We start from the raw sequence: 26,816 nt of genomic DNA, 5'->3' as shown, positions 1-26,816 counted from the left end.
ATAAAAATTTATATAATTCAAGTTGATTGAATTGAAATATTTTGATTAGATTGCAAAGAAAGGTTTCATAGAATAAGTTTAAAAATTTTGAGCTTGATGAACATGATTGAATCAAGAACACACATGGCGTAGGTGATTAGGATTTCCTTAGTTGTAGCAATTACAGGTAGCAGGGTATAAATATTGAGCAACGTCGTAGCATGGGTTTTAGGATTTGACGGCATAGACCGTTGTGGAACTTCTTGTGGTATGAGGCAAGTATTACAAGGATGATCGAACAATTACATGGGGTACTAAAATGATATGAGGATTGGATTGAATTGAATAATGATAGTGGCAAGTGAGGCGTAACGAGTGATTTTTGACGTAAAGTTTCTTGTTTGAGACGCTAAGATTTTTGTTGAGATTTTTTGTTAATTTGATTAGCAGCATATAGTTGATGTTTAGATTTGTGTTTGTTGTTGTGAGAATGAGTAGGGGTAAATGAGTTGATTTTTTTAGCGGAGAAGTTATTGATCAAGGTTGAATTAATTGCATTTATGGTTTAGAAATTGAGTTTATATTTTAGGGATCGCAGGAACTATTTCCTTGACTAAACATGTGGCCATGAGGTGGTTATAGAAAATAAATAATTGATTTTGTTTGATGTTGAGAAAACATTCTATGATTAATAAAGATGAGGTTTAATAAGAAGGTTGAATAGTTGTGTAGATTTCATATGAGTTATTGTGTGAAACGAAACTTAAATATGTTATGCTGATGTTTATTCATAACTTAATAATAGGTTAGAATCTAAATTGAAAATCAATAAGTTAATTTGATGAGAGAAAAGTTTATCAAAGTTTGATATGTTTTTAACAAATTAGAATCTGAGGTTGAATGCTTGAAATATGTTTTAATGGTTTATGTATATGATATCATGATTATAAGAAAGTCTTTCTATTATTAGATTGTGCATTAAAATTATGTAAATTACTGGATATTTTGATAACATAATAACATGGTAAAATGAATAGGAAACCAATTTAATAATAGTGTGTAATTGTTGTGATTGACTCATGGAACCCGAGTCTTGATGAATGAAGAATTTGTATCCGATCATGAGAATAAAAATGTTTTGAGTGCATGAATAGATCGAATCAATAAATCTTGATTCAAAAGTGATTTAGAATAATAGAATGATAGAATCAAATCATAAATTTTTTCGTATAAATTCAAACAAATAAACAAATAATGAATGTTATTCGATGTGTTGGGTTTCCCGTGAGCTTTCCATTGCATTTTGTTTCCCCAACTTATTAGCGTACCAAAACCAAAACAAATGTGTTAGTCGGCCTCCCATGAGCATTACATGGCAATTTGAGTGGCCCAACTTAATTAACGAATCAGTTGAGTTTGTCGGCCCATGAGCGTTACATAGCGATTTGACCGACCAAACTAAATAACGAATAAATGAACTCAAGCATAAGTAGTTGAAACATCTCGTGTTATCGTGTATCACCACGTCTGATAATGTTCCAACAAAATATCGCAAATTTAACGAATTGTGCAAATGTACAGTTGGCATGTCCATGGCGTCCCATGGGTTTCACACACGACTAGACATTTTAAAAACAATAAAACACAATAAATGGGGTAACCGTTTAGCTAATTACGTTAAACGCTTAAAGTGTCGGTCGCATGACAATTTCCACTATGGCGGGTAACCTTGTCACACTCCCTAGTTTTAAGTGAAAATGAGCAAAAACAAAGAATTCGCAAGCAAATTTTCGACAATAAAAGACAATATAATAAAGTTAAATAGAAATATTTTAAGATTGAGGCATAGCCTCGAAGTTATAAAAATATTTTGAGAATGAGACATAGTCTCGGAGTAATAAAACATTTTGAGAGTGAAGTATAGCTTCGGATTTGTGTGTGCATGACAATAAAATAAATGATTAACTAAGCAGTTGAATAAGTACATAATATAGCAAGTAATTACGTAAGCTGTAAACAATCAAATAGGACACATCAGGTAAACAAATAAGCACATATGGGGTTCCTAAGCATGTTACTAAGGCACCACTAACGACCTATCTTAAACCTTAGGCTTTAATACCAATCTTGGATCCCTAGCTCCCGAGGCGGTTCACTTCTTGGAGTGGGTGTAGAAGGTGGTCCACAGTGACTCGCAGAGCCCGATGAACCAATGATTTATATTTAGTATAATAGGCTTTGTGATTCAAAATGGGATAGCGGCGCAGCTTGTTGCTCGCTTACCCATTATCCAGATGTAGCTCGGTTTATGTTATATATAATAACTTATGAGAGGAAAAAAAAATAGACAATCGAGAAAGAAAGACTATATGTTTTTCGAGTGGTTGGTCTTAGCTTAGGGCGTAGGTGGTTGGTTTCCTTTCGTATATGATCGATACTGCTTTGTTTTTATTCCCCAGTTAGTTACTACATTTTCTATTACTTCGACGACAAACACTCTCATTGCCCCTCACGTAATTTGTTTAAATATACAATTATAACACCCGGCCCCTCGCACCACCAATATTGTCCGCTCTGCCCACGAAGAGCTCACGGATTTGTTTTTGGTTGCCCAGATGGAGACTTCCCAGGAGGTCACCCATCCTGGTACTACTTCCACCTAAGAACGCTTAACCGTGGAGTTTTCATGTGCTCCACGGCCAACTAAGCCCAAAACACGTTGGTGATTGAAGAGGCGAGACATTTACTTATGAACCAAGGATCTCTCTTGTCCACAGCCGATGTGGGATTTGCCTAAGAGTGGGACGATGTTGTGTTTGCCCAGGGTGTTACAAACAACCCCCCTTTGGACTCATCGTCCTCGATGAGGCGTGTCCCATCATCCTGAACGACACAAGAGTGGCTCTGGTACCACCTATAACATCAGGCCCCTCGCACCACCAATATTGTCCGCTCTGCCCACGAAGAGCTCACGGATTTGTTTTTGGTTGCCCAGATGGAGACTTCCCAGGAGTTCACCCATCCTACTACTGTTTCCACCTAAGCACGTTTAACCGTGGAGTTTTCATGTGCTCCACGGCCAACTAAGCCCAAAACGCGTTGGTGATTGAAGAGGCAGGACATTTACTTATGAACTAAGGATCTCTCTTATCCACGGCCAATGTGAGATTTGCCTAAGAGTGGGACGATGTTGTGTTTGCCAAGGGTGTTACAGCTCAAACCACCGGAATCATCATCATTTTCTTCAATCGAGTATAAGTTAGGTTTTGAGATTAGGTTTCTTCAATCATAAGACTTAGCCATCATCCCATGTAATTAGATATTAATAAGGTTTTAATTCAATATACATAATATAATTTCGTTAAATTAACATGTTAAAATATAGTCACAAGTATTTTATAAATGATCATACTTTTATATATAAATATTATTATTTATTATTTATCTATTATTTATAATATTAATATAAAGTAAATCTTTAATAATAGTAAAAATATATTAAACGTATTTTTAGTTTAAAATAAACTTTAAAGCAAATCTCTTTATATAAACTAATAAAATTTTATAAATATTTATTTAAGTATTTTATTTATAATTATAATTTTTCATAATTAAAATATACTATTTGTCAAAGTAATAATTCAAAATAGTAAATTAATAATAAATCTATGTAACTTTCGCAAGTACATACTCGACTATTAAATCCCGAATCTCAATCTAGTTTTAGATTCGTTATTCAAATTATATTTATTTTCCAAAATTATTGTTACTTGTGATTTCTCGTCGGTTATTCACCGACAACCCATCTTTGGTAACCAATGTCCGATTCACATGGCAACGGTTTAGCCCTTTATTTATTATCTGTGTGAGTTTTTTGTATGCTATGGCTTAATTAATTATCTCAAAGGAACAGTTTGCGTTTTCTCTTATATATTATTGTTGTTGTGTCATAAACTGGTGTTTTACTTACTCAACCTCGCGTTGACAAAATTATTTGTATTTTCAACGCATATGCAGGTCAACGTGTGATTTGATTGATCAGAATCTATTGAAGAACTTAGGGTTTATTATGCTAGAGAAGAGATAACAAGATTTAATCTAAATTGCGCTCTCTATTGTCTTTTTTGTTTTAATTATGGATGATGTATTTTGTTGGAATAATTGAATTAAATAAATAGATATTGTCATTTTAATTATTGCATAATAGTACCTTGAGAGCTGTGAGCAATCAGCTCACGCCCCGGCATTTCCGCCTTAGGTTGGGTTGTGACATATTGGTATTAGAGCCGAATGTTTAAGATAGGTCGTTACTGGTTCCTTAGTAACATGCTTAGGAGCCCCATACGTACTTATCTGTTTGCCTTATGTGTTCAAATTAATTGTTTTCAACTTTCCTAGATAATTAATTATTTATTATTTATTATTATATTGTTAGGCACATACACACACAACTCCGAGGCTATACCTCAACCCTCAAAGATAATTTTTTCTTAATTAGTTTAAATCAAATTAGATTGCGTTTTATTTTTGGGAAATTCCTTAAGAATTCCCTAGTTTTGTTTTTACTCATTCACCTTAAGGCTAGATAGTATGACAAGTTCCTCTAGGCCAAAGCGGAACACAACTGTCATACGACCAACACCTTAGGTTGATTTTAAACCGAATTCACGGTGTTTCATGGCTAAATTCGGTAAATTCCTGTAACATCCTCAAAATTTCGATCCAAATTTGACAATTTAGGAAAGTTGAAGGATCAAAAATAAACTCAAAGATATAAAAATTTAAATAAAGAAATAGGATTATTTTATGTTAAGGAAATAAGGAAAGTAAAAATATTCCATATAGAAAGGATATGGAAGAAAGAAAACTCAACCAAATGGAAATATACAAGAAACTGGAAACATTTTACATGGGTATAAATAAGGAATATAAATCTCATCCCACATGGAAAGTGGTAAAGAAATGGAAGCTCTTTATAAGGAAGAGATTTTCCATAGTTATATTCTTTTATGCTTAGCATACACCAAGTGGTCCTAGCGGAGGACGACTACGAAGGGCGTTGGGCGCAATGTGGCGCTTTGATGGCGCACTTCGCACGTTCGCATCGCTGCGAGCCGCCTTATTATTTTTGGACAAAAAGAGTTAGACCCAGAAGTGACAAGCCACCAAAAGATAACGGACCAAAAACGAAAAATGGTGTACAGAGACCAATCGCGATACGCGATGAGTCCAAGAGAAAGGCCATCGCGTATCGCTATTGGCCGTTATGACTCACCAACACGCGTCGCAACCGGGTGACACGTGGCAGACGGGGGAAGGCAACGTGGCAACACGTGGAAGAGGTGTCAGACCACGTGGCGACACGTGGCCGACGTGTCAAGCCACGTGGCAGCTTCTGAACATCATGAGTCATCGCGATATGCGATGACCATGAGAAAGGGTCCATCGTGTATCCCGATAGGACCCAAATTCAGCTATAAATAGGAAGGGTTATGGCACAGTCATTTCACACCACCCCACTCTCTCTCTAGAAACTTTCTCTCTATACCTCGGTTTTCGTGCCCCGACCCGACATATAATAACCTCGTAATCCGCACCATATACCGACGACACCTCGAAATTCGTACCGACAAATCCCGACGACCGGCGAACCTCGTTTTGCGTGCCGGCCTCGTAACCCGTGACGACTTCGTATACCGTGCAACATACCCGACGTTTCCTCGAAGTGCGTGCCACCCTAAAATAACCCGACATTCTTCCTCAAAGTACGTGCACGACCCGGCGACCCCCGAGCGTTGCCTCGATTTGCGTGTCGAGGAGTTGTTGATCAAGATTCTCGATATACGTGCAAACGTCGAAGTGCTTCTCGAGAATCTAGAAAATAATAAGCTAAGCAAGGTAGGGGTTGTGTCTAAATTAAATATTATTATTATTATTTAAAGGCTTAGACCCTAGTCAGAGGTATAGCCTAGACCTTGATCGAATTAAAAAGTTAATAATAAAATTTCTTTATAATTAAGAAATACAAAATTATATAAATAAATGTTATAACTAAAAATATAACTTCTTCATGGTTAAGAAATATAAGCATTTACATACATGAGGATATAATTAAAATATTTCTTAAAGAGTAAGAAAGATAAGCTTTACCTACAAGAGGTATAATGTTTCTTTATGATTAAAAAACATATGATTTTATATACAAAGATTGTAGACAAATAACATTTATTCTTGAAGATTAACAAATAAAGAGAAAGATTTCATATAAAAAATATTTCAATTAAACAAAAGATCAATCAAGGTTTAAGCTATCAAAACCAGACTAAAGGTTTGTAGCCGGATTAAAATACGTTCTGAGTATTTATAAAAACCTATTTTATTTTAGGGCAGTCATTCAATCAATCAATCATTCATTCACAAAAGTTTTCAAACGAGATCACTACATCATTCAAAACAAACCGTCACATGTGAATACGTTAAACCTTTTTCAGTCAAGATAAACGGGTTGTTTATCTTAAACAAAGACACAAATAAAGATTTTGGGATTACGTGATCCCTATTAAAATACAAGATAGAAAATAAAAACAACTCAGACCGAGTACACATGTGTCTGGATCCAAACAAAATCAATCTAGTCTACCAATCAAGGCTACGTGGCCGCAGACTAGAGATCATAATAAAAGTTCTCCAATGGGCGTCAGTTCCCGGAGAACCGTAATTATGTGTATGGCAAGTGGTACAAATCCCAGAAATAATCGATGTTAATGCTGAGATTGTTCAAAGGAAAACTATATTGTCAGTCAAAGAAAGATTTATAAAAAGTTTTTAGAGTCAACGATTCACCAGCATATTGCTGGCGTATTCCCCCCCCCCCCCCAATGTTTCAGGAATTAAAGTTAGCACATGTAACAAGGAAGTATAGCTATCCAAGAAGATAGTTGCTCGCAAGGTAGAGATGGCTCAGTTTTAAATCACTAAAATATTATAAACAATATTTAAACATGATTTGTAAAAACAAACGAGGTTTATAAATCAAACACTCAGATATTTATCTGAGAAGCTTTTCAATTAACTTAATATTTTATTATAAATAAAGGTTTAAAATTAAATTAATATTTTATCAATTAAATACTTCCGCTAAAACTCTGATATATTTAGAAAACATGTACCAACTGTTGGTCACACGCCTAGGCCCTAAGTCGGGGTGTGACAATTCCGATTATTGTGTTTTGTTATTTAAATGCCCTAAGTCGGGGTGTGACAGTTCCGATTATTGTGTTTTGTTATTTAAATGGTTAGTTAGGTGAAAAATCCATGGTATCCATGGGCACTCCTACTATCCATTCCTCAACTTGTTTTGAATGTTATTTTTGTTGGAGTTCATCATACGTGGTGGTTCACGGGATGTTCCAACTACTTATATTTCTCTCTCGTTTATTTATTATTTAGTTTGGTCGGTTAAAACGCCATGTAATGCTCATAGCCCGACAAACTCTATTGTACTGTTAATTCGTTAATTTGTTGGACCATTTAAAATGTCATGTAACGCTTATGGGCGTTCCACCTCAGTTACTTTTATTCGTTAGTTTTATTGGGCCATTCAAACTGCCATGGAAATCTCATGGAAGGCCAACACACAAATGATGTTTCGTTAGTTTATTGAAAAGTTAACTTAATCAAATAAAAATTTAACTTTCAAACTGACCTTATCTCCTCATCGAGTACTCTTCGACTAAGGCCGAGTACTCCCAACTCCCAATTCAGCCGTCTAGGGGTCTCGCTAGTGACTTTGCAACCTTGAGTACAATAAGTGCCAAAAAAAAGAACCAATTTTATGTGGCAAACCTTTGTCATGAATGAAGCCATATATCCTACCCATAATGGGTGGCGACGGTGTTGTCATATGGTTAGAAAGCCATGCATCCTACCCATATTGTTGCCCCGTCGGGCCGTCCTCTCTAAAGCTTTCAATTCGATCTTTTCAAGTACTTATGTATTTTTTTTATTTTCAGCGCACAATAATTTACCTAAGAGTATATACATCAAACACGGGTACGGTGTCGTCTCTAGCTTAAGCCATGTGAAGCATGTTCTTTAGGACTCCAACTTTTAAGGCCGTCAAAATTAGGGCTACTACTATTTATTTTCATGGCTTTAGGCCTTTGAATTTTAGGGGCTTTGAAAATGGGCATCATTTCCGGTGTTCGCCTTAGGCCTCGAGAAACGTTGGGTCTTCACATGCATTAACAATGTAGGTCAGTATATAACATATTCTCCTCGAAGACATGTACATGACCTTTTTTAAGGGTGGATAGAGTGCCATTCGGATGAAGGATTAATAGGCTTGCCATGTCAACAAAATGGCACACAGAATTTCGAGAGGTTTGGTGTGACGAGCATACGTGAGAGGAAAGAAAGTAAAGAAAAGGAGAAGATTTTGTCGTGGTATCAAACAAAAAACCCTCCTAAATGAAAGTCACTGAAACGAACTCCGTCCAGCCTAAAATAGTATACCCAAAATTTGATAACGCATGCCTAGTTTCTGTTATTGAACATGATTGGGTAGCCTCTTTTATAACACAAGGTTACATATTGTAACACCCTATATAAATTATGCATGATCGTAGACATCAGAAATGTTGGGTTCATAAAAAGAATTGAACCTCGAATATCATATATTCGTTTTGGGCGCAATGATTGTGGATGAGAAGAGAAAAAATTAATAAGAGTTAAATATGGTTTTAATCCCCATGATTTGCTTAGATCCCGCTTTTTGTAAATATTTTTTTGGCTTTTCTAATCCAGTAGTTTCGTTTTAGTCTAATTTCCATCCGATCAGCTAGTTCCGTCAATTGATGCCAACTTTTACCCATGTGCTAGTCACATGATGGGTATTTGTGGTAATTTTACCCTTCACATTTTCTGGCATAGTATCGTCACATATCCATCACATACCACCACACATAATCAGATCCCAAACAGATGAAACCCTCTAAAGAAGTGTATAACCAGAAACCCGTTATCAAACGAATTATAAATTAATGTTGACCAGTGGGGATGGTATTAACAATAAAAATTATAAAACAAATTATAAATCAATGGTGACCAGTGAAGATGTATTAAAAATGAATGAATCCAATGTTTGAAATCAATGGTGAAGATGGTGCATTTTCGACGATTTGTTGGTAACATTGGTTATGATAGTGGAAGAAGAGAGAAATTACAATCGTAGGGTGGGTTGTTGGAAGAGACGTCAGTGTGAATGGGCTGTAGGAAGAGATGTAGCCATGTATGTAGCTTGTTCACCATGGCCGGTAGTCGCGCATCAGTTTGAAGATAATAAAGAAAGCCAATTTGAGAAAATAAAGATTTAAAACTTTCTTTTAGCTTTATTTTTGATTTCTTGTCTATTATAGAAGGCTCATATTCAATCCAAACAAAGATAACATAATTATTTAATAAAATTACTGAACCGAATAAAAACTGATACCAACCACAAAAACACTAAAAAAATCTTTTACCCTAAAAACAAGAACATGGGCAACCCTTGAATTCTCTAACAAGTCATGTAATAAACACATCACAATTGTTACAACTTATGATAAGTTTCCCAAAAGTCAATAGATTTTTCCCAAAAAAAACATATAATAATAAATAAAGAAAACCCTAACACAATAACATAACATAAAGCAAAAGAAAAGAAAAGAAAAACCCACCAAGGAAGTAAAGATGATGACCACCATCCACACAAACAAACATTATTATTATTATTATTATTATTATTATTATAATAATATCCATCCATATGAATATGAATATATGAAATGATATATTAACACACATCTTTTGTCTCCCTCCGTTTTCGATTCCCGTGTCCACCAAGCATCCATTCACCGGACCTTTCTTAACTCACGGGCAACCATAACTTCATCCACAATCTTAAATCAATCAATCAATTCATTCTAATGTCGTTGTACCCCTTTTAATCTTATTATACAATACAGATCCAATTTCACTCACTCATGGGTCAAGAAATCATCTACGTACCTCCGCCGGCAGCCGCCGCACCGCCGCCGCCGACGTCGTTGGCACCTGGGTTCAGGTTCCACCCCACCGATGAGGAGCTTGTGATGTACTATTTGAGACGGAAGGCCTGTGGGAAGCCGTTTAGGTTTCAGGCTGTAACGGAGATTGATGTGTATAAATCTGAACCATGGGAACTCGCCGGTATGGGTTAATTTATAAATTGGGTTTTTTTGTGATTAGGGTTTCGTTCATTTTGTGGGTTTCATTTCTGGGTTTGGTTTTGATTTTGAAGTGATTTGAAGATGTTTTTGTTAATTTTGAAGCAAAATTTTTATTAGGGTGCTTAAAAATTGAATCTTTTTTGGAGTTGCTTTAAGAACAAGTTTTTGATTTTGGTGAATTGATATGAAATAAATGGGGAAAAAAAAAGCAAACTTGACCTGTAAATTCCACTTTTTGAGCATTATTTTTAATTTAAGTTTCCCCAAATTCTGAGTTTTTTTAGGGTTTGTGGTAGATTTATGGGAAATTTTTACTTAATTTTGTGCCTTTTTTCATTTTTTTTTGTGTAGTTTTGTTTATATTATCTGATTGTTAAGCAATTGGAACATGTTTTTGTAGTCATTTTTAGTGATGTTCATTATTTTTGAAGCAAAATTTTTATTAGGGTGCTTAAAATTGAATCTTTTTTGCATTTGTTTATAAGAACAAGTTTTTGATTTTGGTGAGATGATATGAAACGAAGGAAAAAATGCAAACTTGACCTGTAGTTACACTTATTGTGGATGATTTTACCCAATTTTTTTAGTTGTTTTCAGGGTTTGTGGTAATTTTATTGGAAATTTACACTTAATTTTTTTGCTTTTCATTTTTGTTTTTTCTTCAATTTTGTTTTGATTTTGTTCATGTTATTTGATTGTTAAGCGATTTGAAGACGTTTTTGTGGTTAATTTTAGTGGTGTTTGTTATTTTTGAAGGAAAATTTTTATTAGCGTGCTTAAAAATTGAATCTTTTTGCAGTTTCTTTAAGAACAAGTTTTTAATTTTGGTGATTTGGTATGAACTATGAAATGAAGGGAAAAAATGCAAACTTGATCTGTAAATTACACTTCTTGAACATGGATTAACATAAATTTTCCCAGTTTTTTTTCATTTTGGTAATTAGGGTTTCGTTAATTTAATATTAGTTTATTTTAGTTTTATGTTAATTTCATACTTTTTATTTCTGTTTTTTTGTTTGATTATGGTTGTATTATTAGATTGATTAGCGATTAAAAGATGCTTTTGTGGTAAATTTTAATGATGGTTATTAATTTTTACCTAAAATTTATGTTAGGTTAAAGATTTAATCTTTTTCTCAGTTGCTTTAAGAACAAGTTTTAGTTTTGGTAAATTGATATGAATTGAAGGGGAAAAAATGCGAACTTGGCTTGTCAATGCACTTATTGAACATAATTTTTATACAAATTTTCAGTTTTTCTAGGGTTTGTGGGAAGGTTTCACTTAATTTCATGTTTTTCATTTTCAATTTTTTTCCTAATATGTTTTTATTATGTTCATATTAACTAACTGTTAAGCAGTTCGAACATGCTTTTGAAGTCAATTTCAGTGGTGTTTATTTAATTTTTGCATAATGTTTTTGGTAGGTTACTTAAAGATTTAATCTTTTTTGCAGTTGCTTTAAGAATAAGTTTTTTATTTTGGCAAATTGATGTGAAATGAAGGGGAAAAAGTAAAAGCAATTTGAACATGTTTTTGTAGTCAATTTAAGTGATGTTTCATCATTTTTGAAGCAATCTTTTTATTAGGTGACTTAAAAATTCAAACCTTTTGCAATTGCTTCAAGAACAAGTTTTTATTTTTCGTCAATTAATGTGAAATGATGGGGAAAAAAATGCAAACTTGATCTTTAATTTACCCTTATTTCTCATTTATGGGAAATTTACGGTTTTTACATATTCAGATTCTATGATGAAGCTAAAAGTTAATTAATTTTTGTGGGTGTTTTAGACTTTTCATCATTGAAGACAAGAGACCAAGAATGGTACTTTTTTAGCCCAGTAGATAGGAAATATGGGAACGGTTCACGGTTGAACCGAGCCACCGGTCAAGGCTACTGGAAAGCAACCGGAAAGGACCGATGCGTGCGCCACAAGTCAGAGACAATCGGGATGAAGAAAACCCTCGTGTTCCATAGTGGGCGGGCCCCGGATGGTAAACGGACCAATTGGGTCATGCATGAGTATCGACTTTTGGATAATGAATTGATTCGTGTTACACAGGTTTGTGTCGTTCTTGATTGTTTTGAAACGGGTTTGTTTTGGGATGTTTTAACTGATTGGGTTGGTTGTTGGGTGGTGGGGAAAAGGATTCGTTTGTGCTCTGCAGGATTTTCCAAAAGAGCGGGTTGGGCCCACCGAATGGGGACCGTTATGCACCGTTTCTTGAGGAGGAATGGACCGATGATGCAGCACTTATGGTTCCTGGTGGTGAAGGTGATGATGATTTGACCAATGGTGATGAGACTCGGGCCGAAGGGAATGATAGTGTGCAGGTATTTATTATCTTTTTGTAGGTTTGATATCAAGAAGTTGGGCTTTTTTTGTAAGTGTGATTTAAATTTGGCTAAATGGGTGGCTCGGTTCGGTCAAAACGGGGTCTGAACAAAATGGGTTTGGGTCATATTATGAGTCGGTTTTGTGCTCAAACCGAAACTAAACACTGAAATATTGGTTTCTCCGAAACATGTGGTTTTGGTCTTTTTCGGTTCTTGTTTTTACAATGTGTTCAGTTTATGATTTTTAGGTTTTCAGGTTTCACAATGGGTTTTTTTTTGTTTTACTTGTTTTTGGTTTTATCATTTGGGCTTGAAAATTCTGGGCCGTAAAAATGACTCAAAATAAAGAATCTGGGCCTAAAACATTGGGTCGACAAATGTCTCGAAATAATGGATATAGGCCTGAAAGCTTTGGGGTATTACATTTATTGGGTCCGGTTATGGCCGGAAGCACAAACCAAGTTGAACGTTGGTTGATAGCAAAATGGAAAGTGGTCTTTTATCCGGTTAGGCTATTTCAGTTTAGTTACGTCGGTTATATTCTGGTTATGGTTCGGTATTTCGGTTTCGTGCATACCCCGAGATCATAATGTGGAATTGGGTTTTTATGGGTCCGGTTATTGCTGGAAACAAACAAAGTTGAATTATGCTTATGAGGTTCGATTTGGACCACCATGACTCACATAACTCATTGGTATTTAACTTTGACAGGAAGCCATTCCGTTTGTTTGCAAGCGTGAACGCTCCGAAGACCCACCTCTAAACAGTGAACCCGAGCTGGAAACCTTCTCTTTATTCCACAACAAGCGATCAAAGCCAAGTGATCCGAACTCCAGCAACGCAAACGGTTCAGAAGACTCAACCACCACGAGCCAAGATCCAAGACGAGCGCTGCTAGAGTTCCCATTACTGGAGTCGATTGAAGCCAAAGAATGTCACCAACCAACCTCACTCCCGTCGTTTGATGCTGCAACCCTCGAGAAATCCGTGCCACCGGGATACTTAAAGTTCATAAGTAACTTGGAGAACGAGATTCTTAACGTATCAATGGAGAAAGAGACTTTGAAGATAGAAGTGATGCGGGCCCAGGCGATGATCGATATTCTTCAGTCTCGGATTGAGGATTTGACCAAGGAGAATGGTGGGTTAAGGACCGGTGGGTAGGTAGTTTTAGGGTAGGGGTGCGGGTTCTATGTAATGTGTAGTTTGGTGTCGTGTCTAGGCGAATAAAGCTGTGTCGAGACTGGTTAATGGGTTATGTAGTGTTCGGCTTTTCTTTTGAACTCTTAATGTTTTGGACCTTTGGAGTAGGAATGTTGCTGGGACTTTGTTGTATGGTATCATTTGTGACGCTTGTAACATGTTAATCGGCAATGATTTCTAGCAGACTCGTACCTTTAAACATTTTGCTCGTCACTTACTTCGAGTATTTGCACTCAAATCCTCGACTAATATGTCACTTCGAGTATTTGTACTTCGCATACTCGACTAACACACTGAAATCTTGTTGATTTTTAGCAACAACACACTCTTAGAAAAGATGAAATAATGATGGTGCAACTTTTTGAGCTAAGGTTCACACAACTGAGAGATTTCAAAGGTTTACATTATTGTGTTTAGTACTTTAGCTAAAGCTATCGGTGTTGAAATTGCAGCAGATTGTTTCTTCTGTGAGTAGTTTATGGTAGAGGTGCGCAAATCGGGTTTTTCAAATATCATGTTTCGGGTTCCCTCAAATATCCTGTTTCGGGTATGGAACCGAGTTCGGGTATGACCGGGTATTGGCAATACTCGGGACGGGTTCGGATCCGGGTATTGTTTTTAAAAACAATACCCTATGTATCGGGTTCGGGTTGGGTATAGAAACAGAGTATTCTAAAATCAGGTATTCGAATACCCTATTTCCAGGTATTGAAAAACAAATCATATTTTCGGGTTTTTTCGGGATATTTTTCATTTATAGATTGGATTTTATGGGGTTGCACTTTTCAAGGGTATTTTTCGGAGTATTTGTCGTGTAATTTCGGGTATAGATCGGGTGCTTGAAAAACCTAGTTTCGGGTTTTGGAATAACCCGGTTTCGGATATGAAACCGGTTCCGGTTTTCGGGTATTACTGGGTACAAATCAGGCCCGATTCGGGTACGAGTTTTGGTAATTAAATGCATACCCTATCTGTACCATACGAATAGGGTTGGATACGGGTTCATGTATTAAAAACCCGGGTATTAAAAAAATCGAATATGGGTTTTTTTGGGGTCCGGTTCCCGGGTTTTTTGTGCACCTCTAGTTTATGGATTTCATTTTGGCTGTTTGATTGAAGACCTTCCACCATACACTAGTTATTGAATTACTTTTTACCAATAAGTGTAAGTGTGGGGTTCTCCTTTCGTCCACAGTCAATGCATTGAAAAGTGTTCGCAATAATTAAAATTATGTGTTTCTTATGAGACATCTACCTCGTCCATTACTAGCTTGGGAGTTGTCTAAAGTGTGACATGTTGGGTTTGTGGAGGCTTGGTTCGGTTTGGGCCCGGTTTACATGAAGACGGATTAAATGGGTTTATAAAGATGGAAGACATGGGAGGTTTTTTGGACGACCCTATATCTCTTTATTAGGGCCTATTTATATATTCTTGAACCCTAAGCTATAAACCCTAGATTGTTCTCTATATATTATAATCTTATACTTGTAATTCCTCACGAGTGAGGCAGTAGAAATAACAAAATACCCTGGTTGTAGCCCGTGGACGTAATTCAGTCAAGACCGAACCACGTAAATCTCATATTCTTTTCTTTTTCGCTAGTTTGTTTGTGTGTGTTTGCAAACCAATCCTCACATGACAATCACTCCTTTATGGATTCACATTAGGTGTTGTAAACACCCTCAGGGACTCATCGTTGATGTTATTTCCTACCATATCGAATGACATACAAATGAATGATGCTATTTGACACATCCGACCACTCATAATGACGTTATGTTGTTTGTTTTACCTATAAAAAACTTATATATTTGTTTTTAGTTACAAAAGTGAAAGCTTCCCATGAGGTCATCCATCATAGGATTGCTCACATCCAAGCACGCCTAGCTCCCACCCACGTCCAACATGCACATATTCAGTTGGTGGCGTTGAGGCCAACCATTGATAAGCGTGGGATCTGTCATTGGTGTTGCACATAAGTTCATAGTCACTAATATACATGTATTATGTGATATAGCGACAACGGTGTAGTATGTATCATGAGTGTGTACTCAATTTTGCACCAAAAATGTTCAGGAATTAAAGAGCGCAAAATATGACAAAACCACTAGAACTCAATTAGACGTGAGATGAAAGCTTTCCCTTATCCTTTTCGATCGTTTCATATGTTTCTAGTTCCTTCATTCCCGCAAAAACCCTGATTGTTTATTGTAGAAGCCCCTGTGTATACAATTAGGGACGTTACATAGAGGATAAAGACCGTAGAGGGATCAGGTTGTTAACAGCAAACTCAACAGACTGAGAGGATGTATAGTTGTTGTGATGTGTAGTTGTGCATATTAATTTTGTTTGAAGGGGCAAAGCAATAAAAGGAGGGCGTAAAAAAAGAAGACAATTTAGTCAATTGATAACTTTTTAACGTCTCACTAAATTTACACACAAAACATCATACAAACATTCATTAAAGTTATAATTTTCTCAAAATTTCAATTCCTTAAAATACACTTTATGTGAACAAAACATACTCTTTGACTTATTTTTTATAAAAAAATAACTCACACTATGAGTATGTTTGGCAGGAAGTTTGTAGGAGTTTTTGAAAGCTTCTAGCTTCAAGCTTTTAAAAAAAACTTATACTCAATTAATAAACTTGTTTGGTTCAAGGAGCTTGAAGCTTTTAGATTAGAAAAAAAACTTAAAGTTTAAAGCTACCATTAGTAGCGTTTAGAAATAGCTACAAGCTTTTAGACTTAGTATTTTAATTTACTTAAATAACATTCCAAAATAAATACATTTACTATTATTGTTTTTTAGTTATGCCTATTATAGTAATTTTATACATTTTATTAAAAGCTCTAGCTACTCTGCCAAACATCTAAACATGTCTAAAAAGCTATGACTATCAGCATCAAGTCACCAACCACCAACTTCCAGCTACAGCTAGCAGATATTTTTGTCAAACATACCCTTTATATTTCTAAATCTACACCAATGTTCCCAATGAAGTTTAAACCCCCGACTACATGAGAAAAATCAATTTTACTATAAGCTTTATATCGCTAGATAGATATGAGCTTGGTACCTTATCACTACCGATCCTGATTTTCTTAAAAACTTGATACTAACACCGTACCAAAAATACTCGGTTCGGTAATAGTACCGTATCAATCACAAGAAAAAAAATTCAATAAGATTTATCACAAACAGAAAACACCAACAAAAGAAAAAACTAATACGTCTCTCTGCCAAGCCGCGTGAACCGAAGACAATTTCCCGCAATATATAAACCCCTGACAACTACCATCCGTAAACCCGTAATTTCGTTTTCCCCAAATGGGACGACTCCGTCAATGGCACCAAAACCCTCATAATAATTGAAACCCTAATTCTCCAATTTCAATTCAAAAGATCGTTCCTTTATTCAATCTATATATAATAGCCTTTCAATCACTCGTTTTATGGCATTAGCGATCACTGACTCCACACCATCACCAGCAGCTGCTTCTTCACTTGCTCCTGGTTTTAGGTTTCATCCCACCGATGAAGAACTTGTTAGATACTATCTCAGGCGGAAGGTTTGCGGCAAGCCGTTCCGGTTCGATGCGATTTCGGATGTTGACGTGTACAAAGTGGAGCCCTGGGATCTTCCAGGTCAGTTCTTTATACACTTCTTGACTTTTTTTTATTTTTTTTTAGGTTTAGTAATTGTTAGGGGTGTGAGCGGGTCGGTTTTGGGCTAAAACCGAACCAAGAACTGTTCGGTTTGCGTAGGGTTTTACGGTTTTGCCTTTTGAGCTTGTAATGTTTGGCCCCAAAAAAAAAGATTTTGTCAAAAAATAATGAATTTTGGCTTAATATTTTTTTGATAGTTGATAATTAATTGATTGATTGTTATGATTTGGGCTAAAGTATATATTTATTAATTATTATAAATTACTTAAATTCATTATTAATTAAGCATAGTTATCAAAGACGATTGGGTCTTGCCTTGGGCGTAGGCGCAAGAAGCAAATAAGCGAGGTTTTAAGTAAAAAAGCGCACTTAAATAAAAAGAATTAAAATATATTATGTATTAGAAAATTAATACTACTCTTCGTATAAAATAAACAAAAAGATATTATATAACATTTAATATCATCTGATTAGTACCAAAAGAAGGTCTAAAGAGTCAAGATGCAAATGTAATTCCAAAACTTGAATAACAAATTGTTCGAAGTGAAGTATCAAAAACTCAATTACCAAAATGTTGAAAACCAGAAGTTCAAAAGGTAACACATAGTAAAGGTTCAAATGACCATTGTTCTTGATTCGTCATCAATACCGCCAGAGGTGTTGTCAACTTCAAGAAGCAAGGCGTAGGAACTAGCAGCGCATATATGGGGCCTTGCCTGGAAAATGGGCCTAGGCGCAAAAAGCGAGGGTTTTTTTATAACTACGATAAAAAGTAAAAAAATTATAAGTTAGGTCTGATTTTTTTCGGTTTTAATTACATTCAAAACTGAACCGAAAGTTTGGATTTTACGAAAACATAAAACCAAACCATCAATTTTTGTTTTTGTTTGGTTTATTCGGTTTCGGATCGGCTTTTCCGTTTTATTTGGTTTCATGCACATTTCTAATAATTATAGAATAAATCAGTCACTCTAGCAATTAGACTATCATGTTTTATGAAATTGACTTAATTATCATTGATTAGTATACACATAAATCATATTATGTTATGTACTTGTTTGATTTTGTGAATTATGGGTTTCAGGGTTGTCCAAGCTGAAGAGCAGAGACTTGGAATGGTACTTTTTCAGTGTCCTAGACAAGAAATATGGGAATGGGTCCCGAACGAACCGGGCTACTGTGAAGGGGTACTGGAAGACTACTGGAAAGGACCGGGTGGTGCACCATAGGTCTCAACAAGTTGGGATGAAGAAAACATTGGTGTACCATAACGGGCGGGCCCCAAAAGGTGAGAGGACAAACTGGGTTATGCATGAATATAGGCTCATTGATCAGGAGCTTCAGAAGGCTGGAATCGTGCAGGTGAAGTGTTGTTGACTCTGATTATTTTTGTCATTCTTTGTTGTGTATTTTCATATTTATATAGCTTGTTGTATTATGATTTGCGTGTTCATTAGTTTTTGTTAGGAAAGTGACTAAAGAGTAACCAAGTTTGACTATTTTTCTTTTTGGGTTGTTAAAACTCACTAGGTTTAATCACTTGGCTAAATTTTGTGAAGTTCAGCTAGTCCTTAAATGAACGACACTGAACATTTTATTTATTATATAATTTAATGAGTGAACATGAACACAAGTCTCATTCGTTCATTTATGTTCGTGAACACTCGTTTACATTCGTTCATGTACGCTCGTTTATGTTCTTTCATTTACATTCATGTTTGCCAGTTTGCGTTTATTTAAGTTTGTTGGTTTTTGTATTCATTTAAATACTTTAGGCTTGAGAATAGTTTAGTCTTGCTTTATAAAGAGAGAATTATCAATTACAATTTAGTCTAGTTTTATAGTATTAAGATATCACTCAACATAACTTAGTCTAGTTTTAGGAATTTTGTTGTCACGTTTACTTTTCATTGGTATTCCCTCGATTATGTTTGTTCATCTATGTATGTTCAGCTACGTTTGTGAGCTGTTCGTTTATACTATTAACAAACAAGCATGATCACGCTCATTTTCTTAAAGAATGAACATGAGCAAGAAAAAAGTTTGTGTTCAATCGTTTGTTCGGTTAAACTTAAACGAGCGAACATGGACATGCTACATACGTATTCGTTCGGCTCGTTGCAAGTCTTGTGCAGCCTACTTGTTGCGTATGTTGATATGGCCAGCTAATTGTATAAAACAGCTTGCATGACATTGCGTCATCAGTTTTATAAAGATTGACATTTCACATGCCATGTCAACTATGTTACACAATAGGGATGCCACATCAACATAACCAAGTAGGCAAGTACTGCAGATTCATGTCATATTCTATAGGACAGACATTGAACAATAAGTTTGATTAATATTTGATTTTTTTGCATATGATTCTGATAACTGCCTTTTTACCTCTTATATGGTGTATTTTGGTTGGCAGGATGCTTTTGTACTCTGTAGGATATTTCAAAAAAGTGGCACTGGACCGAAGAATGGTGAAAAATACGGGGCACCATTTATTGAAGAGGAATGGGAAAATGATGAGTACGCATTTGTGCCCCAACTGGAAGATCATACTGAGGGATTGGCTGTTGATAAGGATTCCTATCTAGATGCTAATGATATTGAGCAGGTTTGCACCCTTTATACTATATTCATACTTTTATGGCTAATGTTTTTTCAAAATAATTATTTTCTAACATAAAAATGTTTTCTTTTTTTTTTTTCAGATTCTTAAGACAGGCTTGCCAAGAGAAGATGATTCTCTCCTGTTTACTAATGGCAGTGATGTATCTGCAGAAGTGACAGATGGCCCACAAAAGTCTCTGGTGTTTGCAGATGGATATGAATCTCAGGTTGTTAAAAGTGACGGGTCCCAGTTGTTTGATCCGTCCGTGCAGACTGAGGTTCATGCTGGATCTGTGAGCCAAGGATATATTGGCGAATCAAGCAATACCATGGATTTTGGCATGGACTTTTTGCGTGATGAACCGTACTTTGATGCTACTGATATTGATTTTCAACTCGATGATAGTTTGTTCTTTCAAGCTGATGATTTTAAGAATGCAGTGGACAGGGATTCTGGTCTTGATATGCTTAATGAGTATACCACATTGTTTAATCCAGATGTGGACAACTTCCAGTACACTTTTGATTCAGTTGAAAACAACACTCTCCCTGATTCGATGCTAAATCTCGAGGTGGTAACATCTAGAATAATTTTTTTTGTTACTCTAATTGTCTTTGGATCATATTTTATCATTTTGACATTACTATAAAGACCTGCCTCAATTTGCTTCTTTTTTGTTGTCAGAATATGAATAAAGGAACTCATCAACTGTATGAATCGAGCCAGCCCGTTGAAGGACAAAATGTCAAGATCGCCGCCGCCTCAAAGAAAGAGAATCCAGTTCAAGAAGCAGGTAAGGAGAAATTTACTTATGATTTGGCAGAATGGGGTTATTATCTTTGTTTGTTTACGAACTAACGGGTCAAATTGGTCTAACAGATATTGCATACCCGTTTCTCAAAAAGGCGAGTTACATGTTAGGCAACATTTCGGCTCCACCCGCATTAGCAGCAGAATTCCCTACAAAATACATGACTTCTGCTTCTAAAGCTTCAAGTGCAGTCAATGTTACTTTCAGCGATGTCTTCTTCAAAGAGGGTGTAGTTGACTTGCCACTGGGCAAGCACACTCAAGTCAACATTGTAGTCTCCTTTGGGCCGGGTCAAAGAGACATCAGCGCATATCAATCCGAGAAGGTGGTCAATGCTGGTGCGCCGCGTGGTTGGTTCTACAGTTCATTTCTCTGGATTCTGGTGCTTTGTTTTAGCTTCAAGATTGGGTGTCTTGTCTGTTCTAAGTCATTCATGAGCTGAGGGTATTCCATCTACAATAATATTCAGTAAATGTCATTCCTAATATGCTATATTTGCTATATTTGTTAAATGTCATGTGGACCTAATATGCTATATTTGCTTGCTTATCAGTAAGTTTAAAAATATTAACTTTTGTGGAAATGTTATTCCTGACTTGAGATTTTAACTATCATATACCATGGTTTTGTATTGTTTGCGTAATTTTATACTGTACGCGTAATGTTTTGGTACCCGAATACCCATGTGTGGGGGGCTGGATTTTTGATGTTGAGTAGGGACCGGGTCTGGGACCAGATGGCAGCCCCGTGCAGCCTATCGACCAAGTCTGTTTAGTCTTGACTATGCATGGGACCGGTTGATTTGGATCGCTTCTAAAATGAATGATTGCATAGATATTTCGTAACAAGTTGACAGTGATTTTGCGAATATGAACCACATAAAAACAGAATACAACACATGTTGCATACATGTGTTCTCAAGTTTGACCAAATCGGTCAACAGAATTACAAATAGCTTAAAACTAGTAAAGTGGGCATAAATTGCCCATTATTGGCAATAAGAATATGATATTATGCATAAACATGATTCTAATTCTGTTTGCTGAATAATTCAGTATTGTGATGATGTGATGGTATGCCAAGATAAACTTTGGTCAGTGACTATATTTTGCTCTACACTTCTCCAGGTAGCATGGTATCCTCGGGTAGATCACAGACAGCGATTCCCTGATAAAATTATTAACGAAAACACAATTAGAATCTTAGTACCAAGTTTCACAGTTTCGGCTCGTAAAGTCAATGTATTTGCATAATTTAGTTAAAATTGTTTGCAAATTCATCCAACCAATTTTTGACCCGTCACCCAACCAACGTATTTTGTACTTACCTCTCCTGTTAAGTGTGCTACACACTTCTTCTCGGCAAGCAGCTCGTCTTCAGACTGAAAAATAATAACGAAACTGCAATTTTAGTATCAAATTTCATTGAAAAAGGCAACTAAAAACATCAAAAGTTGAGATTCCGATTACCTTTTTAATCTTTTTACGAAGATAGTCATCGAATATCACATCCGTGACAAACTCGTAATCGCCATCCCCCTGGCAAGGTAAATTTTGTTCTAAATGGAGTTCAAAATAACATATTAGATGAAGAATAACAAAAGCTCTGGTTTTTACTAACATTAGATCTGCAAGGCATGCTGAAAACAATGCCCTCCGCTATTCCATAAGGATTTCCATCCGAATAAACCTGCATATTTTCATTATAAAGAGTTAGCCCAAAACTATTTCAATTTAACAAAATGCATTGTTTTATTATGGTTACGAAAGTTCACGGGCCCCGCTAACGAGAAACTTACTCCGGTTGAAAACCAATCACCCTCGGGTGTCGGTGTTACAAGTGATCTTATTGCATCCACAATAGAAACAGCGGTTGATGCAGCTGAAGATCTTCCCCATTTTTTAATTAGTTCTCCGCCTCTCTACATAACATTTCCCCGACAATTAGTAGCCGAAAAAAAGACAGTATACACACTCGTTGACATAGTTAACAGGACTTACTGTCTGAACTACATGAGTAAATTCCTCTTCTAACCATTTCCTATCCTTAATAACCTCCGGGACAGGAATCCCATGTATTTTAGCATTTAAAAAATCCGGAACCTATGGCAAACAAATCACATTCAGCAAACAAAACATAAAACATACATAAAAGAAAACATTCGATAACCTGAGTGGTCGAGTGGTTCCCCCAAATGGTGACGTTAGACACTTTATCGTAGAAAACTCCAGCTTTTAAAGCCAACTGCAAATGTGAACTTGGTCAAAGTCAAAGCCTGACTGGTTCATCTGGTTTTCAAAACGTTGTTTATAACAGTATTTAATACCTGACATTTTGCTCTATTTTCATCTAGTCTAGTTAATGCGTGAAAATTTTTTGCGGGTATGTTTGGAGCATTTTTCAAACAGATCAAAGCACTGCAAACAAACAAAATACAATAAGAATATTATAAGTCAAAACAGAGACACATTTGACTTAAACAAAAGTCAAAGTTTATAGCAGCAAGTTTTCCTTACTTGGTATTGCAGGGATTTCCCACCACCATAACTTTAACATTAGGTGAAGCAACAGCATTAAGCGCTTTTCCCTGTTTCATTCATGTCATATCTCCATTAAGTTATAAGATTTCACATAAATTTTATTAAGTACTTAGTTAATATGATAAAAACAATATTTTTTTTTTATTTTGCATGAAAAGTCACTCAGCCTAATTTTGATATATTAACATCTCGAAATATGTAAAACATACACACAAAGTCTTCAAGCTAATTTCAGTTTTTAAAGTATATAAACTTGTCTAAAATGCACTTGTAGTTTGTTTCAAAAATAATGATTTCTAACATTTTTAAACTGGTCGAAATAAAATGGTATAACTTTTTTGTGCAGTAATCTTAAAACGTCACCATCAAATTTCACGAGTAACAAGTCTCACTTTTTAAAGCTTTTTAACAACAATATGCATTCGAGGGTCCAAACAAACTTAGGGACTTTAATATACCAAAGACTTGTCCGTGTACGTTTTTACAAGTTTACGACTTTAATATACCAAAAATTATGATGAGTAACTTTTTCGTGCGACATAAGAAAATATGTTGGTTTGTTAGAATATTCACTAAAAAACTACAAAAAGAAACCTGTTCGGCAAAGATTTGGCCGTTAATATCCAACAAACCCGCTCTTTCCATTCCTGGTCCTCGAGGTTTTGCGCCAATCAAAAGTGCCCATTCTGCATCTTGGAACACCTCATATGGATCTATGCCAATGCTTACTTCTCTTAACAATGGATACAACGAATCCTCAAGTTCCATAGCCACACCTGCAACATCACCATAATAATATAAGTTTTCGTTACAGATGCAATATTAGACAAACACAATATGTTACCTTCAAGTGCTGCAAATGATCGTTCGGATCCCAAAAGTTTCAGAGCAATAGGTTGATCCGGGCCAAAAACCTCACCGGATGCAAGCTGCAATCAAACTTTGAATCATGAGTCTTCGTCCTAGTATTAAACTAATATAAGAATTGTTACCTTGAAGAGTAGATGATTGGATATCATCCCGGCTGCACCTGAAACCGCAACATTAATCATCTTCTTCCATGATTTTGTTTCATCTTCCTGATAATGCACAAATACACAGAATACACATCAGAACTTGTCCAATCACATATACGAGTGTTTCCATATTTATCAAAGTTTGCGAATTCAACAACTAAAACTAATGCTACGAATAATCAACTTATTATTCTATCCGGTGTTAGCCGAGTTTATTATCTATCATAGTTACTATTATTTAATTTATCATTTATTTTTAAGTTTATTTGACATCATCTGCTCGTCATTATTCTATCTCTAGTTTGACTATTAAAATAGTTATTGACGCGTTATCATTATCTCATTATTTTGTAATTCGGTTACACCTTTTTGGCTCTATATTTAAAAAGGTGAATCATGATTGATCAATAAATCACGCATGACACTGAATTTTAAAAACCAGAACAACAAATGCTACAACAATCTGCAAGAATCAAACACCGACCCTGAATATTTAACACAGAGCAAAAATCAATACAAACAGAAGAATAACCCGAAGGACGAGAACACAAAAGAATGAAGGTGATGACACTGCTTGATTTGCTACACTTTGTTTCAAGCTCCACGTTGCTCCAACTACAGTGGCGAAGGTTAGTAAACGCCAACCCCCCCCCCTCTTTTTGTAAATTTTCCCGGTTTCATTCGAAATTTCTTATACGTACTGTAAATTTTACGTTTTCGTATGAAAATTTTTGAAACTTTTTTATGCGCATTGATTTCCCCACCTGCACGTTTTCATACAAGTTTTGCCACCGGCTCCAAACGTCCAGCTTTAAAGGTCGTTAGCCGAGCTTATTATCTGTTATAGTAATCAATATTTGATTTATCATTAATCTTTTAAGTTTATTATTATTTTCTCTCTTTATTTTTTTTTCTGAGAGTTTGATGTTGAAACTCATTTACTTTAATACTAAACAAAAGGATCCAATTACAACAGATAGACATGTAAACGGACAACAAGTTGCACCGCCACCCCCTTTTGAACGACAAAACCGATCCTACTGAAAACAAAGTTACAGTTCTTCGGCGTTGGTTGATAAGTTACTGTGCACACACCAAGAAACGTAGCAGCTCCGGTTTGAGTTAAAGAAGTGAATTATAGTTGATTAACATACGAGCAAAACTTATTATCATCTATGACATTAAATAACTATACATACATCTTTTAAGGAGCTAAGGTTTATGGAAAGAAACTTACAGCTTTGAGATCATAAGTAAGGCAAAAGACACCGAAACATTCGGGCTTGAGTTTGGGATCTTTAGCATCAACACCAACCGGTGCTTTAACTTGGCTTTCATATTAACAACCCAACTCATCAATCACAAATAATATAATAATATTTGACAATAAATAACACAAAAGAAGCTAGCTAAGCTTACTCAGAAGTAACAGAGCAACGGATTGCTGCCGGAACTGGAGATCTTGAAAGATGGCGGAAAGTGATACGGCGGTGGTTGGCAAGACGAGAAGATGAAGAAACATATGAAAGGTTTGAGTTTGTGAAATGGGTTTTGGTGTATGCAGGGCTAAGCTCTGCAACCGCCATTGGTTATTGAAGGAGTTGAAGGAGGTAAAGATAATATTTTGGAGGGAGAAATAAGAGGATATAAGGTCTGTATACATGACACTTGTCACCTTTACCCAACCCACTTCAACATCTTTCTCACTATTCATTATTATTTTAATCTTTCAATAATAATAATAATAATAATTATTATTATACTAATTAATAAAGTAATTAGTGTAGTTCTCAGAGAGTAATCGTAAGAGTGAGAGAATGAGAATCTCTAAACCGTTTATCAAAGTGTAGTATTTATAGTCGGAGAGGTAGAGAAATATTGGTCGAGCTGTCACCATCAAGAGAACTTTCTATTCTCATGGAAGAGCACGTACGGGTATCTTGATTGGCTGTGACAGCTGACGGATAGGGACAACTGTCACATGAAGGTATAGTATTGTCGTCATGTGATTGGTTTAACATGTATACATAATTTCTTTTGTCCTGGTTGTCGTGTTGAAGAAATCTTGCATTGTGATTGGTCATATGACTAGTTGTTATGGTGTGGCAAGGTTAGATTCGAGGGTGTAGTTTAAGACCATCTTGAGGTTTACTTGAGTCCGTGGGCTAGGACCCTAACTCTACAATACCCATCCAAGAAGTTTTGAGGTTCAAGTTCAATTTTCATTTTTAAGTGTTGAACATATGTAATAGGAACGTGTGAAAGTGAGCTTTTTATTTGATTACATAATCGCCTCATGTGTTTAGTGACCATCGGCTTAATATGACGTGTTTTGCACTTGGCCTTATGAGAATTGATTTATGTTTTGTTAAGGTCAGTTTGATGTCAACAATTGTAACTTGTTAT

The 26,816-nt window shown here is 35.7% G+C and overlaps 3 protein-coding genes across 3 annotated transcripts; 2 read left to right on the top strand and 1 right to left on the bottom strand.

Moving 5' to 3' along the window:
- Positions 1 to 9,994: 9,994 nt before the first annotated feature.
- Positions 9,995 to 13,942, top strand: LOC143625962 (NAC domain containing protein 50-like). Its single transcript, XM_077096173.1, has 4 exons — positions 9,995 to 10,206; positions 12,016 to 12,287; positions 12,374 to 12,559; positions 13,274 to 13,942. The coding sequence occupies exons 1-4, from the start codon at positions 10,002 to 10,004 to the stop codon at positions 13,724 to 13,726; spliced, it is 1,116 nt and encodes a 371-aa protein (XP_076952288.1). The 5' UTR covers positions 9,995 to 10,001; the 3' UTR covers positions 13,727 to 13,942.
- Positions 13,943 to 17,183: 3,241 nt separating this feature from the next.
- LOC143625961 (NAC domain-containing protein 78-like) lies at positions 17,184 to 21,316 on the top strand. The gene is made up of 6 exons (XM_077096172.1): positions 17,184 to 17,417; positions 18,523 to 18,800; positions 19,855 to 20,046; positions 20,144 to 20,614; positions 20,728 to 20,836; positions 20,923 to 21,316. Exons 1-6 carry the CDS (start codon positions 17,225 to 17,227, stop codon positions 21,294 to 21,296), a joined length of 1,617 nt encoding a protein of 538 aa, XP_076952287.1. The 5' UTR covers positions 17,184 to 17,224; the 3' UTR covers positions 21,297 to 21,316.
- A 434-nt stretch (positions 21,317 to 21,750) lies between these two features.
- LOC143625960 (malate dehydrogenase [NADP], chloroplastic-like) lies at positions 21,751 to 26,026 on the bottom strand. Its single transcript, XM_077096171.1, has 14 exons — positions 25,830 to 26,026; positions 25,648 to 25,741; positions 24,387 to 24,473; positions 24,239 to 24,323; positions 23,989 to 24,170; positions 23,371 to 23,441; positions 23,181 to 23,271; positions 23,024 to 23,098; positions 22,855 to 22,956; positions 22,653 to 22,775; positions 22,475 to 22,543; positions 22,324 to 22,392; positions 22,182 to 22,235; positions 21,751 to 22,021 (listed from the first exon to the last, which is right to left on the bottom strand). Exons 1-14 carry the CDS (start codon positions 25,994 to 25,996, stop codon positions 21,968 to 21,970), a joined length of 1,323 nt encoding a protein of 440 aa, XP_076952286.1. The 5' UTR covers positions 25,997 to 26,026; the 3' UTR covers positions 21,751 to 21,967.
- Positions 26,027 to 26,816: the final 790 nt, after the last annotated feature.

The sequence above is a fragment of the Bidens hawaiensis genome, unplaced genomic scaffold, assembly GCF_021521415.1.
Source record: "Bidens hawaiensis isolate Kalapana, Puna unplaced genomic scaffold, B.hawaiensis_p1.1 tig00004269_1, whole genome shotgun sequence".
In the NCBI taxonomy this organism is placed as follows: domain Eukaryota; kingdom Viridiplantae; phylum Streptophyta; class Magnoliopsida; order Asterales; family Asteraceae; genus Bidens; species Bidens hawaiensis.
Note: the sequence above shows the minus strand (reverse complement) of the source record. Positions and strands in the feature narration are given on the sequence as shown.

What these genes read in the sequence shown, in the direction of transcription:
- LOC143625962 (XM_077096173.1), top strand. Translation starts at nt 10,002, where the DNA reads ATGGGTCAAGAAATCATCTACGTACCTCCGCCGGCAGCCGCCGCACCG. An exon ending in AATTGATTCGTGTTACACAG is followed by an intron (nt 12,288 to 12,373) that starts GTTTGTGTCGTT and finishes GGTGGGGAAAAG; the next exon opens with GATTCGTTTGTGCTCTGCAG. An exon ending in AAGGGAATGATAGTGTGCAG is followed by an intron (nt 12,560 to 13,273) that starts GTATTTATTATC and finishes TAACTTTGACAG; the next exon opens with GAAGCCATTCCGTTTGTTTG.
- LOC143625961 (XM_077096172.1), top strand. Translation starts at nt 17,225, where the DNA reads ATGGCATTAGCGATCACTGACTCCACACCATCACCAGCAGCTGCTTCT. An exon ending in GGAGCCCTGGGATCTTCCAG is followed by an intron (nt 17,418 to 18,522) that starts GTCAGTTCTTTA and finishes TATGGGTTTCAG; the next exon opens with GGTTGTCCAAGCTGAAGAGC. An exon ending in AGAAGGCTGGAATCGTGCAG is followed by an intron (nt 18,801 to 19,854) that starts GTGAAGTGTTGT and finishes TTTGGTTGGCAG; the next exon opens with GATGCTTTTGTACTCTGTAG.
- LOC143625960 (XM_077096171.1), bottom strand. Translation starts at nt 25,996, where the DNA reads ATGGCGGTTGCAGAGCTTAGCCCTGCATACACCAAAACCCATTTCACA. An exon ending in CCAATCATCTACTCTTCAAG is followed by an intron (nt 24,324 to 24,386) that starts GTAACAATTCTT and finishes GTTTGATTGCAG; the next exon opens with CTTGCATCCGGTGAGGTTTT. An exon ending in GCATGCCTTGCAGATCTAAT is followed by an intron (nt 22,393 to 22,474) that starts GTTAGTAAAAAC and finishes TTACCTTGCCAG; the next exon opens with GGGGATGGCGATTACGAGTT.